The following is a 15876-nucleotide window of genomic DNA, read 5'->3' as shown; positions in this document are numbered from 1 at the left end:
ATTTAAGAGATAAAAGAATTTATCACCGCACACCCTTAATGTGATGGTCACTCCACAAATATAAGTGTTTGTGGGGTATATGGGATAAGAGATGGGGTTCAAGTCTCCAAGAAGGAGCTTCACACGCATATACATTTAGATTAAGTTAAAGTATAATTTCTATCTTGTATTAAAAATAAATAAAAAACAACCAGAGATAAAAGAATTTGGACAAATTTGTGGGGTTTACTATTTTCAATTTATTTACAATTATGTCATCAGAAACATCTTATGTATCTTGAAAACATCCTCTCAACTATTTTCAACATCTTATTCAGGAAAATTCGTTACAATTTACTAAAACTAGTATTTAAAGAATATTTTGAAAGAATAAATTCAAGTGTAGGACCCACCAATTTTTGGTTTGCAAAACAAAAAGTATATTTAAATCCTCTTTCCATATAGACCCTAAGTCTTAGATATCCCAAAATATTCATTCTTAGCTCGCTTACAGAATTACATGTTTTCAATTAAGAGGGATAAATTTGAAAATGAATATGAATGGTGGAAGGGTAAGAATGGTGAATGAGAATAGTAGTTGTTATATGCCACTTCAAGGGGACCTAGACTTAAGGGTCATCAAATAGCCTACGGCCCACAACTCGACCCAGTAGCCTAACAACCCATGCGGCTAATGGGCAACTCGACCCATTGTTATTGAGACCCATGGGTAGCCTACAAGCCCAATGGATCAAGTTGTGGGCTAGTTTTTATGCCCATGGGCGCTTGATGGGGCATACCCAGTAGCACAACTCATTGGCCAAACCCGTTGCCCAACCCAATAACTCGAAATTCATAACAAAAATATATAGGATGAGTATGAAGGATTGATTTTGAGACATTATTAAAAAATTAAAAATTAAAAAAAATTCTTAAGAGAACTCCTCCAACCACTAAGATACTTAAAGTGATTGTGTTAAATTTAGTTTAATAAAATATATATATATATATATATATTTAGTAGTCTAACAACTTTAAATTAACCATTTGACCTTTTTTTTTATTAAAGATAAAAATAAAAAACCATTTAAAGCCTTAATAAAAAAAATTAACTAGGTTTCCATCAACAAAACAAAATTTTAAATAGATTTAACTGTAAAAAAAAAATAATTAAGCATTAAATTCTTTAATTCTTTCCATCAAAAAAAGATTGATTATTCCCTTATTAAAAATTTATTATTTCCTTATAAAAATAATAAAATAAGATCCTAAGACAAACTAATAAATAGCCAATTAGGCCCAACCTAGTATTCTAGCCCGCTAAAGACAAAATGGGCATATTCTGTGGGTTGGGATTTTCTCTTTCAGCCCAGCCCAACCCAACTCATTAACTAGTTAATAGCTCATTATGCTCAATCCATTGTACCCATGGGCCAAGTAAAAATGGGCTGACCTGGCCCATTGACGACTCTTACTTAGACCTTCCTAGAAAGAATAATGTGGGGTTTGGTACAAGGTAATGTTTTAAAATTCTTAGAAATGTTTAAAGATTTCCACGTTTAGTTGCAAATCACACTGGGAATCAGATATTAGGGGAATCTGGATTCCCCCTTTCAACCAAGGGAGTCAATTTCATACCGGAGCTTGTACCGATTTAACCAATAGAACGATATATTTCGGTACCGGTGTACCATTTCAGAATTACCGCTAATTATATAATAAGTATACAATTTATACATTTAAAAAAAATTACTATTGTACAATTCACATGGTTATATCATATTATGTGTTTATGAGTAAAAAAATTTTTATGTATATAATTCTCATCACACCCTTGGGTGTTGTTGTAATAAAAAAATGCAGCAAACCTTAAATTATAATGAAAGGAAATTGTTAACCTTTAAAAAAAAAAGTGTGTGCTTAGACGCTAGTTTTTGCTAAGATGGTATAAATCATAAATGTATGCAATAAATGTTTATCATTGCAAAAAAGTCAAGTTGATAATAAACAAAGATAGTAATAATCCAAAAACAATGCAAGATTTTAAGCTAATGAATAATAAACTTGGAAAAATGCCCATACACCCCCTAATCTTTGGAGTAAATGGCCAAGACACCCTCTAAACTTTTATATTGACTAATTTATTCCTTAAACATTTCCCAACTTTTAAATCAATACACCAATTAGTCAAACGTTAAAACACTAGCGAAAGTGGAAAGTGAGACACACTTGAACTTTAAAAAACACACACAATCCTGTGAGAGACCGCGCCCCCTGCCCGTTTTCATGGGATGTTGGGCCAAACCCGCGTGAATGGGTGGAGTCGTGTTATTGTCTCTCAAAATGGAGGTTCGACTAGTTATATTTTTCCCTTTAGATTAAGGGTTTTACAATGGAGTCGCCACTTATTTAATTATTGAAAAAATAAGAAAACCATGAATGAAAAATTCCTCATTTTATTAATTTGAAATTGAATTTACATTGATCATAGGAAAATTACATGGCTTTAGTCCTAGATACAATCTAAGATAAAGTACATGGTTTTATTTCCTAGTTACAATCTAAAAATCAAAAATTACATGAATAAGTATTTGATCTACTAACCCTTGATCTAAGCTCGGAGGCTATGTTACAAGATGGGAAGGTGTTAGGCACCCACCTTGCCCGGTGAAACCGGTCTTCTAGACTATGGTGGCTAACATTCATATCACATCATCCAAATATGTTATCAATCAATTTGCATATTGAATTTAATGTGTGTGCATGTGATAAACCCTAATTCAATTTATTAAACATGACATTTGGATTGAAAAATAAACTCTAGTGAATGTGTGTGGATAGTGATAACCTAGATTCAAGGATTTGAAAGAATTACTAAACAAACATGTTTTTCATATTTTTGATGTGGATTTAAGATTAAATCTAATGATATGCATGAACATGTGATGAACAACTAAGAATATGTGAAGAACACATAAGAACAATTAAGAACATTCAAACATATTCAAGAGAATTATCATGCTTTAATCTTAACTTCTCATCATGGCAATATAAGCAAACAGTTAGGGAATGAGATTATACCTTCATGCAAAATCCATATGATGGAGGAGGGGATTCTTGATGGAGGTCCTAAGGGTGGAGGAAAAGAAGAGCTAGGAGAGGGAGAGTGAGTCTCACTTAACACCTTGAGTTTCAGGAAGACTAAGATATGACAAGACTACTCAACTTCACTAGAACTCAAGAGAAGAGAAGAGAGGAGGATTTTTTGTCTGCTTTGGAATGAAGGAGAGGGGGGTTTATATAGTAGTGGTGGAGGAAATATGAATGGAAGGCCATTTAATGAGAGTTGACAAGGAATCATGAACCTAGACCTCATTTTAGCCTTTGGGGAAATTTGGTGCATTAAATGGAAAGATTGGTGGGAGTGAGGAGCAAGCCAAAATTCGGTTTTCCCGTAGCTGCTGTTACAGCCTATAGAGCCAACTTTGAAAAATCATATCTGCCTCAATTCTGATCGGAATTGTCTCATTCTTGTGCTCAAATTGAAACTCTGGATGTCTAGTTTCTGGGAAAAATAACCTCATTCATAGATTCAAAATATTCTGAGAGATATCAATGAAATGGTAAGCAGAGGTCATTTGTTAGAAAATGATTTCAGCACAATTAACATTAATAGGTCCCCAAATTAGCTCCCAATTAACATTAAATGGCTCCAATCACTCCCATTTCAGACTTAATTGGCTCTAAATTTACTCTAATTAAAAGATAATTGCACAAATTACTCATTGAATAATTAATGTTTAACTATCTAGTTAATTAGGTGTATGCAACTCTACCATAAAATGTAGTCCTAACCAATCAAATTATGACACATCATCGATCTCAAATTGATTATATTTATAACCAATTGAAATCAATTGTTCATAATCACATATAGTCAGACTCAATTTGTAATAGTGCATTTCAACCATTAAAACTTGGTTTGATGATAACTTTCAATCTAATGGTCCGATTAGGGCTTATGACCAATCGATTTGATCGTTACAACATCAAGATTATTTTGGTGAAATGAGATTAACGATCTAATGACCAAAATCAAGATGCATATTTCCAATGTGAAATTACCCTTTTACCCTCCATGTGAGGTTAAATACGGGTTGCAAAACAGGGTGTCAACAAATCCCAAGAATTTGAATAACGATAGAATGAAGAGAGACAAACGTAGGTCTGAGAGAGAGAGAGAGAGAGAGAGAGAGATGATAGAACCAAGTGAAAAAAAATAATAATAAAAAGATTGTTCTAATTCACTTTTGAAAAAAATTGGTTAATTTTTGGGAGAGTCACGAAAATTGAACTCATCCTAGAAACCTCATCAGTAACATCGCTCTTTTTAATTTCTTTCTCTTGATTCTATTTGGCATTAGCTTTAATACATTACTTTCTTTTCTTCTTTTTTTTGGAGATACATACCTTTAGTTATTTCATATTAGGGAATAAGATTACCAAACTATATAACAATAGGAATTGACATCATTTTTAGGCATCATATTACTTATTGTAATGAATAGAATAATGGATTGATGCTTGATGGACAAATACTTATTGATAGAGGGAAATATTTGAGAAAACAGAAAAATTACAAATATGCCACAAATCGACAAAGTGATTAAGCTTCTTTTGACCCATGCGGTAGAACAGCACAACAAGACCACCAGGGCACTTTCGAGATAAAAAAGTGCAAGATGACGGTGGGATAAAGAAATAGGAGCCATGCCACGGTGGTTCTACCGCCTCTCTCTCTCTCCTCTCTGCCGGTCAAATATAATATTGCAGAAGCCTAAAAAAAGGACACACAATGCTCTCTTTGATGGAATAGAAGTTAAACTGTCAGTTTCTTGTAATAAACCTCTAATCCACGAAGGGTTCCTTAAAATCACAAGGTAATTGGGTTCTAGAATCCACCTAAGAAAACAATAGAGAAAGTCTATATTTTTATTAATTTCAAAATTGAAATACCTTTGAAGGCTACAATGCATTTACATAGTAAAATGAAAACCTAGGGCATCTAGGAAAACACACAATAACCCTAATTTGACTATAAAAAAATTAAAAAAACCAAAAAAGTAGGAAATAAATAACTTAAACCTAAAATAATGAAAATTACATAAATATACCAAAATTAAATAGTAGATTAAATCCAACGCCAAACCCCTCCACTTGAAACGAACACGGCATTGAGTTGAAAGTCAAGATCTAAAACATTCCGCTCCAAATAAACAAATACTTTGAATGCTTTAGTAACTTAATCAAGGCTTGAAATACATAGTAAAATTTCTTCTCATCTGCCTTCTATGTATTTGCAACATCAATTAACAAACGGTTGGTAATAAAATTAAAATTTTCTACTCTAAGAAAATCAACATATTGTGTAGTCATCTTCAACAAGTCAATTGAAACCTAGGGACTGTGAGTTGTGGGCTCATCCTCATATTTGACCTCAATTGAATCTTCCACAATATTCTTAACAGTTACCGTCTTTTGATTTCTGTCATTTTCCACAATCAACTCAACCTTCTTTTCTTTGATCTCTTCATCAAATTTTTGACAAGTGGTATCTTCAAGATTCAATTCAACAACTTGTTGCATGTCTTGATCTTTTATTAACCATTTCAAAATTTCCTTTAGAAACTGGCTACATCTAGTTAACTCTCAAACTCTTGTCTTTTCTTAACACAAGGACTTTGCTAACCTTTCATGTTTTGAACATAGTGCTTTTTGTATGAATATACAGACTTATAATCAACACTTGTGTAATCTAGTATATCATAATAGTCATTAGAAACCTTAAATCAATTAATACCTTTTTCATTCTTTGCCAAGAGCAAATTGGATGCTTACCTCGACGTCGTTTGTCAATTTGAATGTCTTCCCACCATTCCACTGCTTCATCGTCTGATTTATTAGATGCAAGCCGTACTTTTTCTTCATCATAAATCTTCCAAAAATTAAAATTATCTTCCAAATCAAGAAGCCAGTTAATAAAATTCAACTTACACATATCACCATCAAAGAATGGAATTTTCCTGTTGTTAGGAGTGTGTCTTTGAATATATTGATCATTGTTGTAGTGATATGATTTCCTAGCAAGAAGAGTAGCAATCCCTTCACGGATTTTGCATATAGATTAATGTCTCTCTTCACTAAACTATTGGAACTCAGGCCTAGTAAGAATTACATCTTTAACTTCGTTGTTATTGTGGTGGTGGTTACCGTCACGCCGATTAGCTATCAAACTAGGGTAAGTCAAGGCTCTAATACCAACTTATGTCACAGAAGATTGAAGAAAGAAAATATGATGCTCTCTTTGATGGAACATACACAAAAATGTTAGTTTTTGGTAGTAAATCTCGAATCCACAAGAGATTCCTTCAATCCAAATGGTAATAGGGTTCTAGAATCCACCAAAGAAAACAATAGACAAATTCTGTATTTTTATTAACTTCAAAACTGAACTGCCTTTTGAGGCTCTAATGCATTTAAATTGTACAAAGAAAACCTAGGACAATGAGGAAAAGATTTTTTTTTTTTTTTTTTAACCCTAATTTGACTAAACAACATTAAAAGAACAAAAAAAGCATGGAAATATATAACCTAAACCTAAACTTAAACCTAAAATAATGAAAATTACATAAAAATACCAAATTATATAATTACTAAAATTAAATAGTTGATTTTGTCCTACATCAAAACCTAGGTCCATCTCTCTTCTTTCTTCTTTCTATTGTATTTCAAATTCTTAGAATTGTGTGTGTTTTTCAAAGTTCATGTGTGTCTCACACACCACTTTCGTTTGTGTTTTAATGCTAGATTAACTAATGTATTGATTTGCCAAAAGTCAAATGCTTAAGGAGTAAATTGGCTAATATAAAGGTTTAGGGGGTGTCTTAGCCACTACTCCAAAGTTCAGGGGGTGTGTAAGCATGTTTCCTTGATAAATTACACCTTTTGGAGAAAGTCTCTTTTCTAACAGATATATTCAAATACTAACGTAACAAGTCATAAGTAAATGCTCTAAATTCAACTTGTTGACAAGAGTTCTTGGTATTTCCAAAACATCTAGGGTTCAAAATTTCAAATCTCCCTCCCTGGTTATAACCACAAAAAAAAAAAAAAAAAAAAAAAAAAAAAAAAACAAACAAACAAACAAACAAACAAACAAACTTAGGGCAAGATTAGTGGACCAACTTTAACAAAGTAAGTATAAAAATAAATGACATGACAATCATTTATTTGGTTATTCTCGTACTTTTATTCATTTATTAGGTTATTCATTGGTATGTCTATCATATGAGACTTCGTCATACTTTTTACATCTTCCAGTCCTTGTTTATTTCTTCTTCTTCTTTTATTTTTTCTTTTTTTAAGAACCATTGTTAAATGCGACAAAGATAAGGTAAGAATACATATGTAGGATTACCTTTAATTGTGTCATTGTCATTGTGATTATATTTGGTTATCTAATTGTGTTACTATTAATATACCAATTTTAGAAGTGAGTTTTTCTCAAGATAAAGAATTATTTGTAGTCTGGCCTTGTCAAATACCCCTTCTTTTGTGATAAGGATTAGGATGAGTTCACTACTAAGTTCATATTCATAGTATGAAATGGTAAGAAAAGACAAAGGCAAACATGCATTATCGCATTGTCTTGTGGTCAAAAGTTACCATTCTTACAAAATGTATTACGAAACACCCAAAAATTAATATTATCACATTAGTTTGTAATCAGACAAAGGTAAATATATATACATTTTGCTGTTGGATTGATTCTAATCTCATTTATTATCACATTAGTTTGTAATTTTTTTTAAGTAAAATTAATATTAATTTTAACAATTTTCATCACAATTTAGTAAAGACGTGGACTTTATATATATATATAGACAATAGATTTAACTAAAAAAAACCTAAATATATAAGTCACATTACTAATTTATATATATATATATATATATATATATTTAGACAACAGATTTAACTATAAAAACCTAAATATATAAGTCACATTACTAATTTTTCAAAATCCTTGATTGTAGATGAATTCTACTTTTCGTTTAAAACGGTTCTACATTATAGTACACACTATCTGTAGTTCTATATAAGCTACATGGCTCCTTTCAATTTCTTTGCACAGAACTTTTAATTTCTTCAAATTTGTTTTTCTCTACTCTCTCTCTCTCTCTCACTCACAATTTCTAGCAAAGAATAAGAAATGGCAAGTTGCAGCTTGCTCTCTCTCATTACCATTCTCTTCACTCTCCTAATCCCAACCCTTATTGCCTCTAGACCAGTTAAAGACCCGGAATTTGCAGTAAAAGAAGTACAAAGGTAATAAATAAACTATTTATGTTACAATGTTACCTTAAAAAGAAAAAGAAAGAAATCAGTTACTTTAGTTTTTACAATTGAGATTCTGCATTGTTAAAATGTGTCATTTTTTATATGGCAGAAGCATCAATGCCTCTTTGACAAGGAGAAATTTGAAGGGAGATTCCTCTTGCTCAACTGGGAACCCAATTGATGATTGTTGGAAGTGTGACTCCAATTGGAATAAGAATCGGCAGAAGCTAGCTGATTGTGCAGTTGGGTTTGGCAAGAATGCTGCTGGTGGAAAAGATGGTAAGATTTATGTGGTTACAGATTCCGGTGATAATGATGCTGTAAATCCCAAGAACGGGACTCTAAGACATGCTGTGATCCAACATGAACCATTGTGGATTATATTTGAAAGTGATATGACGATCAAATTGAAGGTGGAATTGATTATGAACTCGTATAAGACCATTGATGGTAGGGGAGCTAATGTGCACATAACTGGTGGTGGATGCATTACTATTCAGGACATAACTAACGTTATAATTCATGGGATACACATACATGAATGTAAGCCATCAGGGAATACTAATGTGAGAAGTTCCCCAGGTCATTTTGGGCATAGGGGTGTTTCAGATGGTGATGCTATGAGCATCTTTGGTAGTAAACATGTTTGGGTGGACCATGTCACACTTTCGAACTGTGATGACGGTCTGGTTGATGTTGTTGAAGCTTCATCCTTGGTTACCATTTCAAATAGTTTGTTTACACAACATGATAAGGCTATTTTATTGGGACACGCTGATGACTACACTGCAGACAAGAGCATGAAAGTCACTATTGCCTTCAATCACTTTGGAGAAGGGCTTACTCAAAGACTTCCAAGGTAAAGTGCCAAAAGGAAAAAAGAAAAAAGAAAATGTGTAAATTAACCTATCAATTTAATTGGTTTGGTTTGTTTGTTATCTAGTTGGTACATTGTGATGTTTTAACATATACTTTTTCACATTAATTTGCAGGGTTAGGCACGGGTACGTCCATGTGGTGAACAATTACTACACCAAGTGGAAAATGTATGCCATTGGTGGGAGTGCTTCCCCTACCATCCTTAGCCAAGGGAACAAATTTGTTGCTCCAGATGATGAAAAAAGCAAAGAGGTAAAATCCCCTTATTTATTATTCAATTGCTTACTTTTTCGTAAAAGTAAATGCATCATTTTTAACTTGGGTTTCTCACTTTTATTATGTACTACCAATTACAATATATCATATTCTTGAATTGAGTTGGTCCAAAATTATTGCATTTATAATTTTTACTAAAATTTATCCTATTGTGAACTTGTGCAGGTGACCAAATACGAAAATGCACCAAAAAGTGAATGGCATAAATGGAATTGGAAATCTGAAGGAGATGAATTTCTAAATGGTGCATTTTTCACATCCTCCTCTGGAATTATTTCTTCCTCAAATGCTACATTTTTCACATCCTCCTCTAAATCTAGTTCTTCCTCAAGCGCTTCCGACATAACTGCAAAAGCATCTTCTCTTGTTCCCAAACTTACAGCTAATGCGGGTGCACTTAAATGCAAGAAGGGTTCTGCATGCTGATTTGTGATATCTCTCAAACATAGCTTAGAAGTCTTTTAGGGTCAAATACTTTTCTCTAGTAGAGATGTAACTTTCTTTTCTTTTTTTCCAAAATTTCACAATTTTTTAAAATAAAGAATTGTGAAAAGTTATTTGTTAAAATAACAAATTGTGATACTAAAGATACATTTCTTCACTAATGCACAGAGCATTACAAGATACATTGGATTTCCTAACTGTTGTCTCAAGACTTGTTGGAGGTAACTTGGAGATCAAAACAAACCAATAATGCTAATAATGTCTATTTTGAAGCAAAAGAGTTGATGAGAATCATAATCTTCTCACACTCAATAAGTTAATATATGTTAAATATTGTAGCCCAAGTGACCTAAACTAATTATAGGATCTACGTACTTGTAGAATAAGTAACTTAACCTCCTGTTATTCTATGTTTAGTCTAGGATTGTTTAAATATTCTCCAATATATAAATTCTACATTAGGTACATTGTATCTTCCTCATCACTATCTTCCTCATCCTCTTCGCTATTTCCCTCTCCATGGAAATGCCATCAAGTATAATGATTTGTCATCCCTTTCCATATGAGGTCTCCTATAACCTCAACTTGTGTTCTTCCATACCTATTGTTACAATCATTACAAGGACATTTTATCTTCATATCCTCTTCTTTGACACATAGAAATGCAAACTCAACAAACTCTATTACTTCATTTGCATATTCCTCACATGACCTATTAGAAAGATTGATCCAAGATTTATCAACCGGCATTATATCTACACCCTCGAAAAATGATATCTCATCACACATCTAGGTAATTTTGTAATTAAAAAATATATCAATTCTAAATTATGATGAATGAAAATTGACAAATTGACTAACTACACATATTTTGGGCGCTGGTTCAATATCAAGACAACAACTGTCTGTTATCAAATAATAAACTTTTTTTTATATATACAAGATAAACTTTTTGAGGGAATTTTTTGACCCAACCCACCATGGTAGGTAAAAAAAAATTCAACCCAACCCAACCCAACCCAACCACCCACATGAGTTGGGTTGGGTTGGGTTGAACCCATGGGTTGGACAATTATTTTTATTACTTTTATAATTAAATTGAGCAGAAAAAAATATATCCCACTTGCCACCTAAGTTGATAAACAAAATATACATTAATATATAAACTAATATTCCAACTTAGTTATAAACAAAATATGTTTAAGTATCCAACTGAGTTGATAAACAAAATATAAATGAACTACAGAACTAGTATCCTAATTCACTTAAAAACAAAATATATATGAGTTCCTAACTCAATTATAAACAAAATATATCTAAAATTTTTAAACTTTTTTTTATTAATTATATAATATATTTAAATATATATTAAAATAAATAATAGGATTTATATTATATATGATAGTAGGAACTGAGGAAGTGCTTCACAACTGGTTTTAAAAAAATATTATTATTAAATATATAATATATTTTAAACATATATTAAAATATGGGTGGGTTGGGTCGAGTTTGTAATTTTATATCCCAAACCCAACCTGACCCGCTATTAAAAAAAATTGTAACCTAACCCAACCCACCAAGCCCTAAAAACCGACCCAACCCGCTAGGTCGGGTTTTGTGGGTTGGCAGGTTTTTTACACACCTCTACCTTTTAATATTTAGAGATATATAGAGATATCTATAACCTACGTTTGTCTCCCTTTGTAGCTTTATAGAAAAAGAATAGTCAAACTCATAAAAAGACAAACTATAAAATACTAAAACATAAAATTTGGCTAATGTGTTGGCTGAACTAGATGCGCAGCTTGTGATAGATCTGTTAATGAAAGATGAGGGGAATTTTTTTTTTTAGAAACCTAACGATGAAAGATGAGGGGAAGTCTAATGGTAATGATGTAATTATTGCTGATTACAATGGTGGGCTACTAAAGATCCTGAGAGTCCAAATCTAGCATTGCTATAGGGAAACAAATAAGTGTGTTGATGCTCTTGCTAGAAGAGGCGTTGTACTTTCTCAAAATTTTGTAGTTTTTCGTTCCCCCAGCTGATGTTGCTCTTTTGGCTAGCTTTGATGTTGTGGGAACCTTGTATGAGTAGAACTGCTCCTTTGCCTCTATTTCTTAGTTAATGAATTACTCCTATTTACCAAAAAAAAAAAAACATAAAATTGAATGCAACACATGCACGGACCTAAAAAGAGATATATAATGCAGTAGAGGTTGGATTTGCAGCCATCTTCAGCCACTTGGTTGGCAAGTAAAGAGAGAGAGAGAGAGAGAGAGAGAGAGAGAGATATGTTATGGAAGTAAAACCCAAAAAAAGGGAGGGAAAATTTTCTGATCACCGGTGTAGGATCCCCTTGCTAGCAGTTTTTTGAGCCCCTTGCCAACGGTGTAGGATTCCCAAAGTCTAAAATTGGGTTTTTTTTTTTTTTTTTTAACTCTCATTTGTGAATTTCATGACTTATTGTGACAAGATTATATTATGTTGTGACAGATATTGTTGTGACAATAAGTAATCAAAGAACAGAACCAGCTCTAAATAGACTTATTATGACAACAATTGCGATCTGCCACAATAACATTTCAATTTTAAAAGACCACAATAAACGTGAAAATGTTTAAGCGGAAGCCTATCAAACTTATATACAATACCTTAAGTACTGTTTCTTAGGTTCTCCTCTTAAGATTCTATCTTGTGACCACTTAACTAAAAAATATACTTTCATCTTAAAAGAAAAAAGCCACATAGCAGTATTTTAAGAAGGGAACCTAAGGAACAACATCTAAGTATTGTACCTAAGTCTTGTCCTTATTTAAAATAATAATAATAATAAAATGATATTGTATAGGTGGGTTTCTTTTATAGCAATATAATTAACCTCAATATTTATAAATAAATAAATAAGCTTTGTATATTTTATTTGGCAAAATCACCCCACTTTTTGGTTGTTGTCACTTTGAAATTTGAGGTTTGGAGAAACTATACTCCACCCTAAATTTGAAGGAAAAAAAATTTTTTTTTTTCCACCCTTGACATTTGATTGACACAATTTTATTAAATTAATATTAAAAATGTTGTGTACTAACATGCCGTTTGCTTTCCAAAATTATCTTATTTCATAATTAAAATTCATTTATTTAAATTTTTAAATAAAGAATATTTTTAAATATTTAGAATGACTCTTTATTATTTTTCTGTTTTTCAACAGTTCTTAGACCCAACTTCAAAGAGTATTTTAAAATATTTAGTTGACCATGTTTGACCAAATATTTACCAATTTTGATCAAGTTTCGCAAAATTTTCCTCACAATCCGACCGTTTGATTGTTGTCATACTTCACAAACATTTATATATTAGCACATTCTTCCAATCCAACAGTTAGATTTCCGACGGTTTTTTGTAGTCATCAAAAAAGTTTTGTCCCAAATAACAATCTTTTTTGTAGTGAATAAGCATACACACCCTTTCTTTTTGTAAAAGCAATGTGAAGGTAAGTGTAAGCTTAAAAATAGAAGAGATAAAAGTCCCATTATGATTGACTTTTCACTCGAGTAGTAGCTCAAAACATAACTTGTGTAACATGAATCAAATCCCACTAAAAGAGCTTTCTTTTCTCTCTCCCTAGTAGGAGTTTATTTCCTCTCGTTTGAATACGAGTTGCTCCATCCCTAACCTTCTGTTTTAGGGGTTTGTATAGTTACTCTTTTGTTCTCTTTCGGAAGGAGCCAAAATTTCCTGGTTATGGATCTAAGTATTCTCTCTAGCTTACAGAACTTGCAACTCACAAAAGAAGAAGAAGAAGCTATTCCTATCAATGTCACAAACTGCTCAGGCCTCTTTGAAGAATGTTCCCTAAGTCTTTTTGGGTGGCTTCTCTATGATCGGCAACAGAAGCAACGTGCTCTGAAGAACACCCTTAAATCAGCATGGAAAATGGGTTCAGACATGAGAATTATGGAAGTTGGAAATAATATACTCCAATTCAAGTTTAGCTCAAAGTATCAATTTGAGTGGGTTGACAGGTGTGGGCCTTGGAGCTTTGATAACAACCTCCTTTTACTCTGTAAATGGAAAAAAGGGCTGACTTCCACAAATATTTCTTTCATCCATTCTCCCTTTTGGGTCCAAATTTGGGGTCTTTCTTTTGAGCATATGTCACAGGAAGTTGGGGAAGAAATTGGTAGCAAGTTAGGTAGATTTATTGAAGTCGATAGGCATTCATGGCAATCTGATCAGGCAAAATTCATAAGAGTCCGTGTGGAGTTGGAGATTGATAAGCCACTGAGAAGAGGAGCTTATATTGCAAGCTCTGATGGTGAACGACTATGGCTTATGTTCAAATATGAAAGGCTACCTACTGTTTACTTCATTTGTGGGAAGCTTGGGCATGATAATAAACATTGCCCAACGTCTGATGTCTGGTAAAGTGCTAGCCATCAATATGGGGACTGGTTAAGGGCTGGGTGGACTGCAAAAGTGGCAGCCAAAGAAAGGAACTCGAGCAAGGACATGATCCAAGTTATCTCTGATGAGCTAGAAGTGCAGCGAAAGACTTGGCCGACGACTGGTTCTGCTTTGGCATGTTTTGAGGTTTCAGGTATTGAGGGCGGGAAACAAAGCTTGGAGAAAGGTGATACCTAGGGAAGCGATAACACCACATGTGTGGATGGACAACTCGCTGGTGACATACGAGTCTTCAGTGGATTTCCAGAGTAGGTAATGAGTGAAGCGACAGGGCAGGTTATGAGTGTTTTGGGTTCTTGTGATAAGTCACATGATCATCTAAGGCATGATATTTCAATTGAGCACAGAGGCATGGGCCAAAATGCCCTACTTCACAAGGCCCAAAAGGCTCTATTTCTCAAGGGAGCCCAAGTACTAAAGCTCCTTTAGATAAGAATGAGAAAGACCGCCCAATGAAGAAGAATGCGGCCAATGTTGTCCAAGTTGGTGTAATTTTTCAGGCCAAAGCCAATGAAAAAGGAAAACAGATTTTAGGTAAAGGCAGTCTGAAAAAAGTTGCCCATGTGAAAGGAAAAACAAGCGATGATCAAACTCTCGCCCAGATGATGGAGATAGGAACAAAGGGCTTGAGAGCGAAAGAAGCTTCAAAGGAAGAGAACAACCGGGCTCCTAAGAAATTCTGTGAACCGGTCAACTCGGATTTAGCTGACTCTATCTTTGAGCCAGTTTAATTGGCTACACTTTTCGATGCTTAGTTGGGATCATTGGGCTTTTCTTGTTTCTGTTAGTTTTGTCTACTTGAAAAGGGAGTTCAACAGGACAGTATATAAGCTTTTTAGCTAGCTAGTGTGTACAAGGTTAATCTTTTTTAGGTTTGGAAGGGACCTTCTTTGTTTGTTGTTCCTGCGCTGGCAGGTTAGTAGCTAGAGGTCTCTTTTCTTCTTTTGTCTTTCCTGTTGTACTTCAATTTCTTGTGGCAATGAATCATTGTTCCCCATCACCAAAACAAAAAAACATAACTTGTGTTTTGAATTTTGACCCTCTAAGCAGGCCTTTTAAAATACAATTATCTTGGACCACTAATAGGGGGTACTTGAGAAACAGTGTGTGGGCTTTCCACATAGTACATAGCTTCAGGAGTGAGTAAATTTGGACCAGCCACAAGGTAGTCGAACTTTAAGCCAGTGCTTTAATACAAAAGGTTGATGGTCCTTGTTCAGTGATGATTTGTGTTTGACTAATTCACTTACAGTTTGGGCCTGTAACAGTCCACATGCATGGGTATTAGTGTCACTATCTAATACAGCTTGGGCTTCTGGTCATTAGAGATGTTGCCTAGGCCGGGCCACTTTTAAAAGAAAGGTACTGCACGGTGCACCATTGGTCCATTGCTAAACTAGAATCGATTTTGATTTCATAATCTTTTTTGCT

The 15876-nt window shown here is 33.4% G+C and overlaps 1 protein-coding gene across 1 annotated transcript; it reads left to right on the top strand.

The window, feature by feature from the left end:
• Positions 1-8251: 8251 nt before the first annotated feature.
• On the top strand, positions 8252-9960 carry LOC126702064 (probable pectate lyase 5). The gene is made up of 4 exons (XM_050400676.1): positions 8252-8367; positions 8489-9238; positions 9372-9510; positions 9700-9960. The coding sequence occupies exons 1-4, from the start codon at positions 8252-8254 to the stop codon at positions 9958-9960; spliced, it is 1266 nt and encodes a 421-aa protein (XP_050256633.1).
• Positions 9961-15876: the final 5916 nt, after the last annotated feature.

The sequence above is a fragment of the Quercus robur genome, chromosome 10 (genome assembly GCF_932294415.1).
Source record: "Quercus robur chromosome 10, dhQueRobu3.1, whole genome shotgun sequence".
In the NCBI taxonomy this organism is placed as follows: domain Eukaryota; kingdom Viridiplantae; phylum Streptophyta; class Magnoliopsida; order Fagales; family Fagaceae; genus Quercus; species Quercus robur.
This window is presented reverse-complemented; position numbering and strand designations above follow the sequence as displayed.